At 39.4% G+C, this 18,998-nt stretch overlaps 1 protein-coding gene across 3 annotated transcripts in view; it reads right to left on the reverse strand.

The window, feature by feature from the left end:
• Nucleotides 1–649: 649 nt before the first annotated feature.
• The window catches only part of SPATA6 (spermatogenesis associated 6), a 127,231-nt gene continuing 108,882 nt past the window's right edge, over nucleotides 650–18,998 (reverse strand). For all 3 annotated transcript variants that reach the window (XM_062191292.1, XM_062191291.1, XM_062191293.1), the window contains 2 exons: nucleotides 10,293–10,384; nucleotides 650–3,499 (listed from right to left, as the gene is read on the reverse strand). In XM_062191292.1, the coding sequence (XP_062047276.1) occupies nucleotides 3,319–3,499; nucleotides 10,293–10,384 (273 nt within the window). In that variant the 3' untranslated portion in view covers nucleotides 650–3,318. The remainder of the gene's footprint in view (nucleotides 3,500–10,292; nucleotides 10,385–18,998) is intronic.

Consider the following 18,998-nt stretch of genomic DNA (forward strand, 5'->3'; position numbering starts at 1 on the left):
CTAGCCCAAGATCTTAAGGTAGGATAAAAATGAACACAATAATTATGTAATAGTGAAGTCACTCTGGAAACCAGTGTTCACTATGGTTTCCAAGTGACTGGCAATTCAACTCTCAGGTACATATTCTAGACAAATGAAACACTATATACATATACATACAAAAATACTAAATTTGTCCACAAATGTTCAAAGCTGCATTTCATAGTATCCCCAAAGGAGAAACAACCCAAATGTCCATCAACTGAACAAACAAAATGTATTATATTCACACAATGTACCATTATTTAGTAATAAAAAGGAATGAAATGGTGACAGCCCATGGATAAAACCTGAAAACATTACCCTCAGTGATAGAAGCCAGACATAAAGATCACTTATTATATGATTCAGCTTCTGTAAAATATCCAGAGGAGGTATAGACACTGAAAGTAGGTTAGTGTTTTTAAAAGCTTGAGAAAAGAGGGTAGTGTCGGAAGTGATTGTTAATGAATACAGGATTTCCACGGAGGACAATACAATGTTCTACAATTAGCCAGTGGTGAACACTGTGGATATAACAGAATCTACTGAACTGTGGACTTTTAAAGGATGAACTGCATCTCAATAAAGCTATTATAAGTAAATGAACACAATAATGACAATTCTCTATTTCATATTTTTAATCAGGAGATTAATCTTTGAAGTCACAATATAGTTATTCTGCCTGGCATTTAATGATCATCCATTTTAATCAATTATACAACTGTAGAAATAGTGGTACATTAAAGTGTCATTTTAAGTTAGCCCCTTTATCCCCTTATAGGTGAGAAAACTGAGCTCCCAGAAAGGCAAATGACTTAAATAAGGTTATATAACTAAGGGGAGCACCTCAATCCAGTGATTCATCTTTATTTCTTTGTTGCATTTGACATTTTTCTTCCTAATACTCCCATTTCTTTTTATTTAAAGGAAAAAACACATTGAAAAAATAGAAAAGCCTATTTCTCTTTCATATTCAGTCCAAGGATTACTACTAGATTTATTGAAAATACAGCAAAAAGGCTAAGAGAATAAATAATTGCAGCTTTCTATTCCTATGAGTGAGAAAAGATAAAAAAAATAGTACTTAAAAATTTTACTCTTTAAAGATAACAGCCTAAGAACTCAGCGCTAAAGAGCAACAAAAACCACCCTTCCTGCAGGAACCAGGGATCCTCAGATACTGAGCTACGAGGCCGTGTGTCTGTAAAGTTGTCCTTATCCCTCAGAGAGACGCCAAGTTTAATCCACAGGAAAACGTCTTTCAGAATGTTAGCCTGTGAAGTTCGGCTTTGAACCCCACAGATTTTGCAGCCTTTGTTATAGCCAATGGCAAACACAGGGGCAATCAGTCATTTCTGTGGTACTTATTCACTCAGGAGATTTTCTGTAACAGTAAAACATTTTTTTTTTGAAGGTCATACTTGGATTTTTTTTTTTTTCTTTACCAAAAACCAACTTTTAAATAAAGGAAGTTTTAACTTTTTCACATAAAAAAGTATGTTAATTTCCACTGGGAATATGATTTTGAAAAAGAGCACAATTTAATGGTAACCTTCAAAAGCCTACTATGGAGTATACTCCCGACAACTCACAGGCCGGGCTGGCTCGGCAGCAGCAGTCTAGCATTTCTCTAGCTGGGGCTCACAGGTACTGAGGATGGCATCTGGGGGCGAGGGCCCGGGAGCCGGGGGAGCAGGGGGTGCGGGATGGCCATAGCAACACATGTTGTTGTATGCTTGATTTAGCTTAGGAGACCCGAGCTGAATTCATTAAACATAGAAACATCACTTATGTGCCAGACTATCTACTAGATGCAAGAGCAAAGCCAGCTTATGTTAGGATTTCTTAAAGGCTCGCATAGGCTATGGTTCACTCTATGGTGACCGCATGTCCTAACCTGCCAGAGAAGTCCCAGTCCATTAGTGCTGCTCCAATAGAGAACCCCTCATCTCTACCTCCCATCCTAACTATGACCCTCTAAGCAGGCACCTGTGTGTGTGTGTGTGCGTGCCCATCCTAACTATGGCCCTCTAAAAAGGCATGTGTGTGTGTGTGCATGTGACTTGTAGGTATGTATGTGTTAAACAGGTTGTTTTTTTTTTTTTTTTTTCAAATTCCATGATAAATTAGATATACAAATCTACATTCCTACAACCAGATCCCGGAACAGTGATCCTGGTCCATAGATCACTGTTTGAGATCTAACCCATTCTTTTCTCCTGACAGCTGAGGAAAGAAGTAAAGAAAATTAAAGAGATTCTTGCAGAGTGGATTAAGGCAAAAATCTAGAACTCCTGGCCCCATCTCCTATGCTCTTTCATATCACAGATTGCCATACCAAGACACTGTTAACATGAAGCTAAGATAGTATTTGATATTATAAAATTTCTAATATAAAAATAAGTCTAGTTTCATATTTTAATCTATGTTCATGTAAATTTTTAAAATTTAAAACATATCTGTAAAATTAGCCAAAGATGGACTTAAAGAGAAAACATTATCTGTAGTTAACTCTTCAAACTACAAGGAAAAATTCACTTATTTCCTAATCTCTGCTTTCCTTCACCTCACTTTCTTGTAAATATGCAGTTAACTGACATATTTTTATCTTCAACATATCACTAGCTTCACAGCTGTGTACTGGGGTGGAGGAAGAACACCTAATTTTACCAATCAACAAACAGATTTTTGAGTCCCTACTAGAAAGCATTCTGCTACAATACTTTACTCCTTTTGTGGTTAACATGTATCCTTTAAAGTGAGGTGACCACTTCTTGGATTAAATAGCCTTGTATGAGGGATAAAAACCAGTAGAAAAATACTAGTTAAAATATTGTTTAAACTCTTGGGAAGTTCATTTCTGTACAGTTTATCTCTTTTGCTCATTACCAAGAAAAAAAGAGTTAATATTAACTAAACCTTACAAAGATAGGATAATCAGGCAAAGAGATGAAAAGGAAATTGGCAGGTGATTATGGCAGAAGAATATTTCTAGAGAAAACCTATTCTTGGGTTTGTAGGTGGTGATACAAGACACATGTGAGAGAATGTCCTGTCACAGGCCAGAAGTTGTGATTGTGGAGAACAGTTTTGATATTAGAATATATCACATCCCTCTAATCAGAAAAAGCTTCAGCAGGATAATTCACCATTAGACGTAATGAACTCACTCAAGTCTAGCCACTGCACCCAATTAGAATCACCTGTTCTTAAAGAAAGCAATACAGATTTTGATCACATCAAACGTTTTCATTGAGAAGTTGACACAGACACTCATACAGTTTATCCTGGATGGTCTCAGAAGCTTTCCTGTGTATGAGAAACAGAACTACAGGCCTTTTTGTATAAGTTCCTGTACATCTTGTCCATGCTGTTTTCAAAGGTGGGCCGGTGGGATTTTCCCTTGTAAGAGGCTGCTCTGTTGGACCAGTATTCACCATCATCCAAATGGAGTGTGCCACGTGGCCGCTGAAATGAGCTGCAAAAAAGGATAAGAATACGTTTAAAACAATGGTGAATTGGCTGACGCCAGGGCTCACTAGGCTAATCCTCCACCTGCGGCGCCGGCACCCCGGGTTCTAGTCCCGGTCAGGGCGCCGGATTCTGTCCTGGTTGCTCCTCTTCCAGTCCAGCTCTCTGCTATGGCCTGGGAGGGCAGTGGAGGATGGCCCAAGTGCTTGGGCCCTGCACCCGCATGGGAGACCTGGAAAAGCACCTGGCTCCTGGCTTCGGATTGGTGCAGCACGCTGGCCGCAACGCGCCGGCTGTAGCGGCCACTTGTGGGGGTGAACCAATGGAAAAAAGGAAGACCTTTCTCTCTGTCTCTCTCTCTCTCACTGTCTAACTCTGCCTGTCAATAAATAAATAAATAAATGAATAAAAACAAAAAAAATGGTGAATCTGAATTAGAGGTAGTACTATATAAATCAAATATTTATTGAGTACATTTTATGAGTGCACGATACTCTTTGAGATTATGGAAAATAAAATGCAGTAAGGCCCATGTCTTCAATGAATGACTTTCTACAAGGGAAAGCGGACATATTTGTGTGAAAGAGCTACAAAAGAACAAAGTCAATATTCATGTTAGCATTAAAAGGGTATTCAGAGAACAGAGACCAATACAGCGTGGTAAAAGCAGATGGTCTAGTATGGCCAGTGTAAAAATACACACCTCTAAGTCAGGAACACCTGACTCAATCTTCTACAAACCATAGGACCTGGGGCAGACCTCAGCTTCTTTAACTGTAGTTCTGCGAGATTGTTTTAAAAAGTAAAGAGAATACAAGGAGCTCATTTGCTCTGGTACTTGAGGCACTGTTGGGGATGTCTATATCCCTTATAATAGGAGTGCCTGGTTTGAGTCTCAGCTCCTCTACTTCCAATTCAACTTCCTACTAATTCACATCCTGGGAGGCAACAGATGATGGCTCAAATACTTGGGTGGGAGACCCAGACTAAGTAATTGGTTCCTGGTATTGGCTTGGTGCAGCCCTGGCTGTTGAGGGTATTTGGGGTGTGGAAGATCTCTGTTTCTCTACTTTCAAATTAAAAACTAAAAATAAATAAATATAAAAATTTTAAAGATACATGAAAATTAAAGAATCTCTCTCTCTTTTTTTAAGGATTTATTTATTTGGAAGTCAGAGTTACACAGAGAGGGAGGGAGGGAGGGAGGGAGGGAGAGAGAGAGAGAGAGAGAGAGAGAGAGAGAGAGAGAGAGAGAGAGAGAAATCTTCCATTTGCTGGTTCACTTCCCAAATGGCTACTACGGCCAAGGTTGGACCAGGCAGAAGCCAGGAGCCAAGAGCCAGGAGCCAGGAGCCAAGAGCCTCTTCTGGATCTCCCACATGGGTGCAGGGGCCCAAGCACTTGGACCAACTTCTGCTGCTTTATTAGGCCATTAGCAGGGAGTTGGACTGGAAATTGAGCAGCTGGGTCTTTTTTTTTTTTTTTTGACAGGCAGAGTGGATAGTGAGAGAGAGACAGAGAGAAAGGTCTTCCTTTTGCCGTTGGTTCACCCTCCAATGGCCGCCGCGGTAGCGCGCTTCGGCCGGTGCACCGCGCTGATCCGATGGCAGGAGCCAGGTGCTTATCCTGGTCTCCCATGGGGTGCAGGGCCCAAGGACTTGGGCCATCCTCCACTGCACTCCCTGGCCACAGCAGAGAGCTGGCCTGGAAGAGGGGCAACCGGGACAGGATCGGTGCCCCGACCGGGACTAGAACCCGGTGTGCCGGCACCGCAAGGCGGCAGCTGGGTCTTGAACTGGCATCCATATGTGATGCCAGCTCCACAGAGAGCAGCTTTACCTGCTATGCCACAATGCTGGCCCCAGAACAGTGTTCATCTTGACAGAGAGGTTATTAAATATGAATTTGGTATTTACAGATATTTGTCAATAAGTTTCATAACCCTTAGGTACTCGTAAGGGTACAAATTAAAAATAAGTGAAGTTAAGTGATTTGCACAAAAGTAGTAAGCTGCTACATGAGAGAAATCCATGTCAGTGGTTCTAAATTCTTTGCTGCTATGCCATGCTGCTCAAGGAAGAGCAGAAAACTTGGTCTGAATATGAACCATTCAAGGAAGAATCTGATTTTGAAGTGACTGGAATGCACTATAGTCTGGAGAGCTTTAGTGGAAAGAAGGGCAGGGGAGGGAAGGCAAGGGAAGCTGATGAGGTAGGTCAGCACCAGGCGAGTAACGGGAATAGAGAAGCAACTCACAACTCGTAAAGAAGGGTGAAGATACCAAAGTTACAATGTTACTTTACTGATAAAATGTTGACTGAGTTGTTTTTAAATAAATAATTGTTCCACTGCAATAAATGAGATCCTTGTTATAAATTAGACCTCTTAGGCCTATGGGAGATAATGAATTTTGTGCCATGTCAAACTTATATCCTGGCTACTAAACGTGACAAATATCTTCTTCACAGATTTAGAATTTCACTTCACACAAATCCCTCCTGTGCCTTCGCAGCTCCATGAAGTTACTTCTGTTAGCTGTGAAACTGGAATCTTGGTGCTGCGTTCCTGTGTAAGCGTGTGTTTTCTTTCTCAGTAAGCCACGTGCTATTTATGTCACAAAACAAAGAAATATTTTGGTTTCTTTGTTGCCCTCAGTCATCCACTTTACTGCATACTGCTGGCTAGATAATAACCTTCTTCTCCAATCTCTGTCTTTTGTTTAATTTCCAGGCTAGTTCTAGTGTAATAAACCTACTCAATTTGAGTTTCTAACACACAAATCACTACCCAACTCTCTGAAAGGTGAATTGTAGGAGGGTTACTAACTTTTAAAATCACATTGTGGGTTTTTTTCCAATTTGAAAACCAAATTCTTAATCACTATCTGAAGTGCTATATTTATTGTTACCAGGCATAGGTTTGTATTGTTTCTGGTTCCATTAGAGAACACCCTTTCTTCAAAACTTAAACTGCCTTACAATAAAACCTCAGTGTTTACAAGGCATATGATTCAGAAAGGACCTTAAGACCAAATGTGATCCTGCTAAGGTTCTGTAAAGAAGAGCTAAAGTGGCCAAGACAACTTTTAGAGCTGGCAAAAATTGGCAGGGAATTTATTTTTATTTTATATTTTGGGGCTTGTGCTGTGGCATAGTGGGTAAAGCTGCCACCTGCAGTGCCAGCATCCCATATGGGCACCAGTTCAGGTCCTGGCTGTTGCAATTCTGATCTAGCTCTCTGCTAGGGCCTAGGAAAGCAGTGGAAGATGGCCCAAGTCCTGGGGCCCCTGCACCCATGTGGGAGACCCAGAAGAAACTCCAGGGTCCTGGCTTTGGATCAGTGCAGCTCTGGCCATTGCAGCCATGTGGGGAGTGAACCAGTGGATAGAACATGACTCCTCTCTCTCTCTCTCAATCTCTCTCTCTCTCTGGTTCTGTCTGTGACTCTGCCTTTCAAATAAATAAATAAATAAATAAATCCTTAGAAATAAATTGCAAAGTTTTGTAATTTTGTAAGCAGTACTATGGTTCTCTGAAGATAACTTGGGGATTGGTTCAGTCTGGAAGTCAGAATTGCAAAATACAGATGTGAATGTAGCCCTAACATGGGAACCAAACAAAGAGAATCAAAATCCTAAATACAATATTTACTTCTAGACATGGAAGCACTGGCTCTCTAACTAGTGAAGTGTGAATACAGTGAGTCAATTTTGGCTTTATTGCTGGGTATATTAACAAGTTTAAAGTGTGCAAATGACACTAAAATACCCTATTATAACAATAGGCTTTCAAAAAACAACACTTCTCTATTTTACCAATAATATCTTCAGTGTTCATTCATGAAAAGCATTTAATAAATTACAACCAAATTCTAAATAATACTGCATCCAGACTGTTCTCAATAAAAGTTATCTTAAAAGTAGGAATGATACTGTTACTTCATTAAATGCATGGCATTTTTTTCCAGCAACTTACTCCTGCCATTTGAATAGAAAGTCCTCTAATTAATTATGACAATGGTGTTAGGAAAAAAGACAAAAAAGGACAGAAGCCAGGAAAACACAGGAAACTGAACAATTTCAAATTGTAAGTATTGATAAGGTATAAGTCTGCTGGATCCAACAGCTGAGCTTTCCCAAAGAGTTTCTACTAACTCGTCTTTCATGAGTATGGGTCACACTTTCCTGTTTGTTTACATGTCTCAATTCTTTGGTTGAAAACCAGACATTTCTGATTAATACTACAGCAATTCTGCATTCCAACCTCCTTACCAGAGTTCTTGTTGGTTTCATCTGTTAAACGATAAACATATACTGATGCAGTAGACTCCTTCCCTCTCACCGTATATCAGCTGGTGTCTCTGCTTCTTTTTTTATTTACTATTGCTTCTATTGTTGAGCCTGGCTTCCCAGGAGCTACCCTGGGTCAGGGTAGCTAAGTGATCAGTTGAAGATTGGTCAGAGCCAGTAAGCCTGAGAGGCTTTCATCTTTTGCCAACGGCCTATGTGTGGCCTGAGGAATATATTCAGAGTTTACCCAGTCTGCGAGTCTGCCCTGGATATTACTTTCTGCCCCCAAAAAGACTTCACATGAAGTCACGGATTAGTGGCTCACTAGGGCCCTCTCTAGTCCATGAGCATTTGTACAACCCTGTGCATAACCTTCTAGACAACCAGGGGGAAGCAGAACTTTATTAAAGCCAAATTTGGCCATCTTTCCTGGGGATCTTTATTGCCTGTCCCAACCAGACAGTAAAGGACAGTTGTCTGTCCCAATCAGTATTCCCTGATTGTTTGCCAGTGGGATCACTATTAATTGGGGCATTAACAGTTACTAAAGAACGTTCTGCTTTGCATAGAGTTAGTCCTTCTGGTATCAGAGTTGCCTGTCTTTCAACATGACTGCTCCCCATGTGCCATGGAACTGAGGAGCAGCGGAAGGAGATGGAAGCTCCAAGTTAAAATGCCACAGATGCCACTGTTCTTACTCAGGTTCAATAGATTTTCTTGATAAATGTTTCCTAACTTCTTATATGGCATTGATCAATTTTCAGAGTTCTTGAATTGCTGTTCTGTATAATTCTGTCCAGTCTTATTATTTGTTTTTAGGGATAGGATTTGCTGAGCTCCTCACCCATTCATTCCAGGGTCCATGCAGACATCAGAAGTGTCTCCTCTGGAGTGATAATAAGAACCCAAACTGCCTCTTCACTTCTGCCCATTGAGTTCTCAGGAACAGCAAGGGGGTATTTGAGTGTGTGTTCTTTCAGTTTTTAGAAGGAAAGTAAAATGGGAATAACTTCCTGGCTTAGTATATAATAAGACTTGAAGACAAAACTGAAATAAGTCTTGATCACTTTAGTAGCTTCTGGAACTATTATTAAAACCCTTGTAAAAGGTCTTGAAGGACTGGACCTCCATCGCACCTGTCTGAATATGTGTGTAGGAGAGACATGACAAGGGTTATAAAATTATCTCAAAATGTGCAAGCACAATGTTTTTTCATACTCTGCTTAACTCTTTCATTTGAGAGATAACAATCCTAGGTGATCAAACTTAGTCATTAGCATTGCTTGGTAAACAGAGAAAAAGAACCAATATTGAGATTTATGGCAAAATTTGAATTGAGAATGGCGCTTTTAAAAATGTGATCTATTAAAATCTATTTCTATTAGAATCATTCATTGTATTTCTTCATATTTCAGGTCTCCATGTAGGAACCACAATAGATGGAGTAGGGAGTGGAAATCTCCAATTTATAAGAAGTGTTCAGGGAATCATTATGCATACAAAAGTTTGAAAATTACATTCTTTCCTCTAACTGCATGTATTTTTTACCCAAATTAAAATTAATTCATTTAAGAACCCAAAATTGTAATGCTAATCCATACAACAATCTAGGGAACATAGCTTTAAGAAAGAACAACAAAGAGTAAAAAAGAATTTTTTTATTTCTGAATGGTTATACCCTCTGAACCTTCCTTGTCCTCTTTGGATTGTTTCTCTTTCATCTATATATTATAATTCATCTTTAATATACTACTTGCCTTAATGATAGGTCAAAGCCACTTCTCGCTTGGGAGGGAGTAACTTTGGAAAAGGAGTCCCACTCACACATATTTCCATGTGCTCAGAGATGGTAAACTGGGTAAAACTCCCATTAGAAATGCAACATCCTCCATTACTTGAGTCTTATTTCTTATAACTGTTCCTAAGGGATCTCAGGAAGGTAAAGGCCATATGGTGAAAAGAAGTAAAAGCCATATGGCCATATGGTTGTGGAGCATCCAAGGATTCAGAGAACTGTGTATAAACTGGCATTTTGCAGTTTTTAGTACTTTTTAATACTGCATTTTATGGCAACTGACACAGCTTTCAGAAGTCTTCAAAGGACCTGCTTGTGTAGTCTTGCAAAAACTAAATTATTATAACTAACATTTCTAAAATTTTAAGCTAAACAAACATGCTTTTATGTTATTAAGAAAAAGGCTTATTTGCGGTCTAAAGTTATGGAAACTTTTTTAGATTAGAATAAATGCATCTTTAAACATGTGGATTTGCAGAGTGGCAAATAAATCTTAAGTGGAATGCAAGGAATCACTGTTAATTGACTACATTTGTTTTCATTAAAAATTTTCAGTAATAAAAACAGATTAAAATATTTTGATAAGAATTTACATATTTTGAAAAATTAATTATTGAGAACCCTTCTGAGTCCCAAGTCCCTATAAATTCAGAAGATTAAGAAATGAATTATCTGTATACCAACTATGAAAAGACACAGCGTTAACCAAGGGCATACCTATACTCGGGGTCACTGTCGTAGGCAGAGTCTCTGTACAAAAGACCTCTTTTCAGTTCCAGTTCATCGTCTTTCTCTGGGTCTCTCTCATCCTAAAAAAAAAATAGATAAAGATTTTCATTAATTCATTTTCATTTGTATCTTTTCCTCCCCCATTATAAGAAATTTATTCAAATGTTTGTATTTCTTAGGAAAGAAACAAAAGGGTAAGAAAGAATTCGTTATCTTTTTGAAGAAAACTATAGCTTTATTATAGTTTTGTTAATGCTGCTTATCAAAGACTAGCATTCACTAAATACTTCCTGGATCAATGAATGAATGGGAATGGACGTGTTAAGATAAATAGCCTAACAGTATCTTACATATTGTCATTGATTTCCAAAAAGACTCTTTCTGCATCCTGACTCCTCAGTATTTGACAAAAGCATGTTAATACAAGCAGTCTTATGTGCACCTATGACTTACACAGAACATAACCTGGGATTATGCATCATAAGCCAAGATGCAGTACAAAAAAGAAAAGGCAAAAATGAAAGGTAAGATGGCTAGAACGAAAACACGAAAGGACTGCTCTACCTTGCAGCAGCAGCCTGTTCTTACCTTCTACTAGACACATACAAGGGCCCTGGGTAGAGGATTCTGAAGAGAAAGCTTTGTAAACTGTATCATCTACAGTAAGTTCCTATGTATGTTGTTTATATTGTTTAATATCAATTATCTTTCTGCGCCAGCTAGCCAACACCCTTATTCTGTAGCCAAACAGGAACTGACATAAAGAAAAACTGATAACAAAAGGAAGCAGGAAGCACAGATAAACTTTGGTATTAATAAGGGGTTCATTTATTTGATGTAAAAAGACAGGTGAACACAGATTATGAAGAAAAATGATTTTAAAAGTTTGTTGACAGGGTCTGACGCTTGTGACACAGTGGGTTAAAGCCCTGGCCTGAAGCACCATCATCCCATATGGGTGCCTGTTCTAGTCCCGGCTGCTCCTCTTCCCATCCAGCACTCTGCTGTGGCCTGGGAAAGTGGTAGATGATGGCCCAAGTCCTTGGGCCCCTGCACCCGCATGGAAGACCCAGAAGAAGCACCTGGCTCCTAGCTTCAGATCAGCTCAGCTCCGGCTGTTGTGGCCATCTGGGGAGTGAACCAGCAGATGGAAGACATCTCTCTCTGTCTCTACCTTTCTCTGTAACTCTGTCTTTCAAACAAATAAAATAAATCTTCAAAAAAAAAAGTTTGCTGACAGGATAAAACCAGGAAGAGTAAAAATATAAGCAACAAATAATAGGCAAAGTTTAAAAATTACAGAAAACACACTTACACATTTAGAATTGTTATTGCTCTAGGTTTGATCATTATAAAGTTAACTCCAACTGATTCTTGTTTTCCCTTAATTTATTTTTGTCTAGTAATACAGTTAAAACAACCTTTTTTTTTGACAGGCAGAGTTAGACAGTGAGAGAGACAGAGAGAAAGGTCTTCTTTCCATTGGCTCACCCCCCAAATGGCCGCTATGGCCGGCACACTGAGCCGATCCAAAGCCAGGAGCTAGGGGCTTCCTTCTGGTCTCCCCTGTGGGTGCAATGCCCAAGCACTTGGGCCATCCTCCACTGCCTTCCTGGGCCACAGCAGAGAGCTGGACTGGAAGAGGAGCAACCAGGACAGAATCCAGCATCCCAACCGGGACTAGAACCCAGTGTGCTGGCGCCGAAGGCAGAGGATCAGCCAAGTGAGCCTCAGCACTGGCCAACAATTTTTTTTAAGTTAGTGCTTGAATGGTATACATGCTTTTATTTTAATCTTCATTATTAGATATTTTTCTTGAATAGCATATAGCTGAATGTTGCATATTTTTATCCACTTTGATAAGGCAATAAAGTAGAGTATGACTTTATTAACAGCATAGAAAAAGTAACTAACGTTAGTAAGTGTGAAAAACAAGGTAAAGGAAAGAAATTAATTGGCTATCTTGGAGGAGGAAGAGCATAATTTGCACTGGCACTCGGAATAGTGGTTAAGAGGCCCGGGAATGCACACGGACCACCTCCATCCTATATCCCATTTTAGAGTGCCAGGATCTGAGTGCTGACTCCACTGCCAATTCCAGCCTTGTATTAGCGTCCATCCAGGGAGGAGGGATCAGGTGATGGCTCAAGTAGTTGGGTCCCTTCCACCCAAGTGGGAGAAACTGGATTGAGCTGCCAGCTCCCAGATTTGGCCTGGCCCAGTCTCAGTTATTGTAGGCATTTGGGCAGTGAACCAGTGAATCCAGTGAATGGGAGATCTCTCCGTCTCTTCTTTCTGCAGGAAAGATGGGAAGCAGGGGTGGGAGTCAATCCCAGACACTCCACTATGGGATGCCTGGTGGCCCATGCAGCTGTTTAACCCCCTGCATCATGATGCTCACCCCAACATAATGTTTAAAACTATACATTTATTTATTTGAAAGAGAAAGAGAAATGGAGACAGACAAACAGGGAGAGATTGCCCATTGATTGATTCATTCCCCAAATGCCAACAAGAATAGAGCTCAGGTAGACCAAAGCCAAGAGCTGGGAACTCAATCCAGCTCTCTCGCATAGGTGGCAGGGACCTAACTACTTGAGTCATCACCTGATTCCTCCCGGGGTCTGCAGTTACACAAAGCTGGGATCTGGAGTGGAGTCAGGACTCAAACCCAGGCCCTGTGTTACAGGATGTGGTTTTACCAAGTGAGTTTTCAACTGCTATTCCAAATGCCCATTTCTATTTCATAGAATCAAGTCAAGGTCTTTGTCTAAAATGAGTCCAGGGTCTGGGCTCCTTGGGGACAGTTTCCATTGACTGCCTTTCCCTCCTTTTCCACTGTTTGTTGCCGCTGTTTATTATAGTTGTTCTGAATTATTTCTGTAAAATCCCTGCTGCTTTTTGAGGGTGATCCCTGGTATCTTTATTCTGTTAGCTGAGAGGTCAGGTAATGACTGGACAAATATTTCTGTGAACTCTTCAAACCATTAAGTCTCCCAGTATTTGCTGGGGAGGCTTTGTGGGGCTAAGCCTTAATTTCTTGAGACACAGAGCCTTAATGTCAGTCTAAACTGATAGCTCAGGGTCCTTTGGTCTTCCTTCATCATTTATAATGCCTTGAGATATTTGCACAGTCCTACAAATCTATATGGTCTTCTAAAACCCCAGGAATATGAGGGAGCTTTTCAATGTCTCTATGGATATATCTAGTTTTCTCTTTTAAGCTTTTTGATTAGCCTCTTTTTTGTTCCAACCACTATCAACCCCCACGGTCTGCTATGAAGATAAACAACTGCCTGTAAATATTTTTTTTCATTTATTAAACTTTTATTTAATGAATATAAATTTCCAAAGTACAGCTTATGGGTTACAATGGCTTCCCCTCTCCCATAACTTCCCTCCCACCTGCAACCCTCCCCTTTCCCACTCCCTCTTCCCTTCCATTCACATCAAGATTCATTTTCAATTCTCTTTATATACAGAAGATCAGTTTAGTATATATTAGGTAAAGATTTCAACAGTTTGCCCCCACATAGCAATACAAAGTGAAAAAAATACTGTTGGAGTACTAGTTATAGCATTAAATAAGAGTGTACAGCACATTAAAGACAGAGATCCTACATAATACTTTTTTTTAAAAATTAATTAATTTTCTATGCCATTTCCAATTTAACACCAGGTTTTTTTTTTTTCATTTTCAATTATCTTTATATACAGAAGATCGATTCAGTATATAATTAGTAAAGATCTCATCAGTTTGTACCCACACAGAAACACAAAGTGTAAAAATACTGTTTCAGTACTAGTTATAGCATCACTGCACATTGGACAACACATTAAGGGCAGATCCCACATGGGATGTAAGTACACAGTGACTCCTGTTGCTGACACCCCCAGGGCAGAAATTCTGTCCTGAGAATGCTCTGATTCGTGTTAAAGAAAGACAACACTGCCAAAGAGGTGTCCCCGGCAACCTCCAGACAGGTCAGTAATGACACTTCTCTGGAAATGGTATTTCAAGAAAGCCCAACTGTAGTCGCCCCTTGTAATGGCAGGCAGGATGTCGCTTTACACTGAGTTTATGGGCTGTTGGTTTTTAAGACTAGCATGGGGCTGAAGAGGAGGTGAAGGGGCCTGGGAAAGTGAGAATGCCCCAAAACTCAGTGCGCTTTCCAATAGCAAGCTGTTTTTCTTGCCAGGGCACTTATTTACATTCCACTCTTCTTGTTATTTTATTTTTACCATTTCCTTTTTAAATTCTCTCTTAGAGTTCCCTTCTTCAGCTTATATTGTCCATCTCTCCTGTGTTCTGGTCCACTTTTTCCATTAGAACCCTTCACATACTAATTACAGTCATTTCAAACTTTCGGCGTAGTAATTTCACATGTGTGTCATATCTAAGTCTGCATCTGGTGCTTGCCTTGTCTCTTCAAATTTGGTTGTTTTTTGCCTTTTATTGCACTTTGTAATTCTCATTTTCAAAGTCATTCACACTGTACAGAATAAGAGAGATGATGAAAACAGACCTGTGGAGGAAGGACTGATGGTAACCTTGCTAGAAGCTGGTCTGTGCTTAATGCTTGCTGAAGCTATAAATGCAAGAGCCTTCAGATTCCTCCAGTGTCCTTGTTTTTGTTTCCACTCTTGACGTGGGTCTTCCCTAAGTACTCCAGCAGATATGATCCGCATCTTGAAGCTCTCTTAGCTGTATAATCCACTGTTATCCTAGAAGCCTGTTTATGTGTTGGTAAGGTATAGGGGAAGGGGGCATATTATTTAACATTACAATTAAATCACAGTATTTCAGTGGACCTAAAATACCGTCTGGTCTGCAGCCTCACAAATATTTCTTATTGTATGGCTCCTCAGACCCCTCAGTGAGATGGGAAGGTTAGATGGTGCTAGAGAGGGAAAGAAATATGCTTCCTCCATGGCTCTGGGAAAGAGCTCTGATTAAACCTTTCCATCTACACAGTAGGATTAGTTACAGGTATATTTCAAATGGATTGCTTTTCTTCCCCTATCAGAGTCAGGAGGGGATTTTTCTAGTATCTTCACCTTGATAACTTGTTTGAGTTCCTGGAGATAAAGACCATGAACTTGTGATGGCTTGCAGGAATTTCTCATGCTGTGTTAGCCAGGGTTCTTCAGAGAAGCAGACCCAACAGCACATGTACACAATTAGGAAACTTTAATATCCAGTAGTTCACTTTCAACAATGGATAGAACAATCAGAGAGAAGATCAATAAGAAAACAGAAGATTGAACAGCACTGTAAAGCAACTAGACCTAATAGCCCCTACAGAACACTCCAGTGAACAACAGAATATGCATTCTCTCAGGTACATGTGGGAAATTCTCCAGGAGAGATCACATTTAGACAATTTAGTCTAACTAAACCTGAAAGAACTTGAAAGTATACAAAATGTTACATGGCCACAATGAAATGAAATTAGCAAATAATAACAGAAGGAAATTCAGTCATTTAACAACTATGTACAAATTAAACAACTGAAGGGTTGATATTAAAATAAAGATCTTCCATGTCCTGGTTTGTGCTGCAAACTCAAAAGTCTAAAGCTATAGGTGCGGTTTTTGCTGTTTTTCCTGTGGGCTTCGCTTGTCTACAAAGAAAAACAAGCTTTGTTTTTTGTCCAGTATATGGAACAAGGATGGATTTATGTTCCTCCAGGTCCCTATTCGGTTCTGGGAAAATGGACACCCAACTTAATCACACAGGGGCTTTTGAATGGATGTCACCTGTGTGTGTGTGTGTACATGTGTAACTGAGAATCCAGAAAGGAACCCACACATTTATATTCAATTGTTTTTGACAAAACTGCTAAGGTAATTCAATGAGGAGAAGAACAGTATTTTTAACAAATGTTACTGGGATAATCACATTTTCGCGTGTGAAACAATTAATTTGGACTCCTTACCTCACACAAACATAAAAAAATCAAATACAAATGAATCAATAACATAAATTTAAAAGCCACCACAATAAAACCCTTGGAAAACATAGATAAGAAAAGCTGTGATCTTGGAGTAAGCATTGGTTTCTTAGATATGACATCCTAAGAACGGACAACAAAAGAAAACAGATAAAGTTGTATTTTACCAAAATTAAGAGCTTTTGTGCTGTATGGGATAGTATGAGGAAAGTGAAATGACACCTGCAGAATGGAAGAATACATTTGCAAATTAGAGATCTAATAAAAGGCTTTATACAGAATACATACTGTGATCTTACTAATAAAAATGTAATAAAATTTTTAAATGACCAAAGAACTGAACAGATATTTCTTCAAAGAGGATACACAAATTGCCAAGAAGTGTATGAAAAGATGTTTAAAATCATTAGTCATTAGTGAAATACAAATCAAAACTCCAACGAGACATGTCATACACATTAGGGAGATGATCCTGAGAAAAACAGAAAGTTTAGCAAAGATACTGGGAGTTGTTATCCTCAAATCACTGCTGGTATTAAATGTAAAATGGTGAGCTACTCTGGATAATAATTTGGCTATTATTCAGAATGGTTAAAACAGATTTACCACATAAATGTTCATAGTAGCATGATTTTCAATAACCAAAAAAGTGGCAACCACCCAGATCAATTAGTCTAACTGTTAATCAATGAATGGAGAAACAAAATGTGGTATTACCCATACAATGGAGTACTGTCCAACATTTAATAAAGGGGGGACTAGTGCTGTGGCACAGCTGGCTGAGCCTCTGCATGCATCACCAGCATTCCATAGTGGAGTGCCCATTCCAGTTCCAGTTGCTCTGCTCTGGATCCAACTTCTGGTCCCACATACTTGAGCCACTGACACCAATATGGGAGAGACCAAGGTGGAGTTTTTGGCTCCTGACTCTGGCCTGGCACACCACTGACTATCGTAGCCACTTGGAAATTGAATCAGCTGATGCTGATGGAAGATCTGTCATTCCCTCTCTCTCTATCACACTTTGCCTTTCAAATAAATAAATTTTAAAAATAAATATAAATTTTCAAAAGGATAGAATGATGCTATATCATACTCAAGTCTTTAATACATCAGTAAGTTTAGACGTCAGTCACAAAGACTACATGTTGAATAAATACATTCCTATGAAATTTCCTGACAGGCATCTGCAGAATTACACTGGTGGGTGCCTTGGAGTAGAGTGAGGAGAATGTTTGATTCTGATAGGATACACGATGTCTTTCTTGGGATGATGAAATATTTTGAAATTAGATGTAGTAAAAGTTGAACAATTTTCTTACTATATGAAAACATACTGGGTGAATTTTACGATAGTGAATTATATCTCAATAAGCCATTTTTTTTTAAATAAAAAGGCTTTTTAGCAGAATAGGTGGCCTCATTGTTAGCTTTTACTATCTCAAGTAGATACATACTTCCTCATTATGGTAATTCAGAACATTTTAATGATTAATAGAAGGGGGTAAACAATGCGTTAAAAGTTTTGCTGTCTTTCCTGTAAGTACAGAGAAGCTCAGAACAATATGATTAATAAATGTTATATAGTAGTACTTCTATAGAATGCTGTACCCCATAATGATGGGGTATATGTTTTCTACGAATACAAGCAGAATTACTAAAACTGACTATATATCAAGTCTTAAGGAAATGTTAATGTTAATACATGTAAATGTTAATACATTTCAAGTAATTCATAGTATGTTCTCCATCTGGGAAGAAGGTAAGCCAGCTGTGAATAACAAAAGACAGAGTATCCAACTAGATGGAATTTTAATTACCATGGAGTAATGAAGAAATCGCAGTGCAAAATAGAAAATATTTTCAAGTGAGTGATAAGAAAGATGTAAAACCAAAATTGACATGTACCTAAAGCCAAGCTGAGAGATAAATTTGCATTATTAAATGTACAGAGACTGAAAAGGAAAGGCTTGAGGGATAGGAACCAAGATGGTGACTGAGTAAGATGATCTGGCTGCCACCGAACAGCCATACACATACCACAGCACCTTCACAAGAGCCACAGGTCAGCCACCACAGCGCCTCATCTTGTTAAAATCCAGCTGCACTGACCAAATTGCAACAAGGAACGAGTTGGCATGTGACTCCCCCAGCTCCAAGGAGCCTCAAGCAAGAGAGGCAGCTACTTCCAGGAGAGGGACAGCGAATGGAATCCTGGGGCGAGCTCCCTGCAAAAACATTCAGTTGGACTGTGCTTCTGTGCCCTGGTTCCTGGGCCAATTCCTGCGGAGTAAATGTTTGTTGTTTCCACAGACAGGCGGCCTCAGCCACCACTCCCCAAACCACTAAAACTCTAGTCATGCCCACAGGGAAGTTCCGAGAGGGAGCTTAGGACTGTACCTCAGAGCTCAGATCCCAGCCTGCTCTATGGAAAGCCAGCTCCTGATAGAGGCCGAAAGCATTTAGCCCTGGCCGGCACTCACAGACTGAGAACTGTGTCTTTTCTCACCTCAGTTCAATAAAACTAGTATTCAATAACAATAAAAATTTTGGAAACTACACAAATATGTGGAAATTTAGAACTTACTCCTGAACAATCAATGTATCAAGGAAGAAATCAAGAAGGAAATAAAAATATTCTTGAAAAAAAGTGAAAATGGAAACAAAACATATATCAAAAACTATAGCAATCAATGCCTGTGTGAAACACACAGAGAGAAAAAGACCTCACATAAAGAAC

The sequence above is a fragment of the Lepus europaeus genome, chromosome 5 (genome assembly GCF_033115175.1).
Source record: "Lepus europaeus isolate LE1 chromosome 5, mLepTim1.pri, whole genome shotgun sequence".
NCBI lineage: Eukaryota > Metazoa > Chordata > Mammalia > Lagomorpha > Leporidae > Lepus > Lepus europaeus.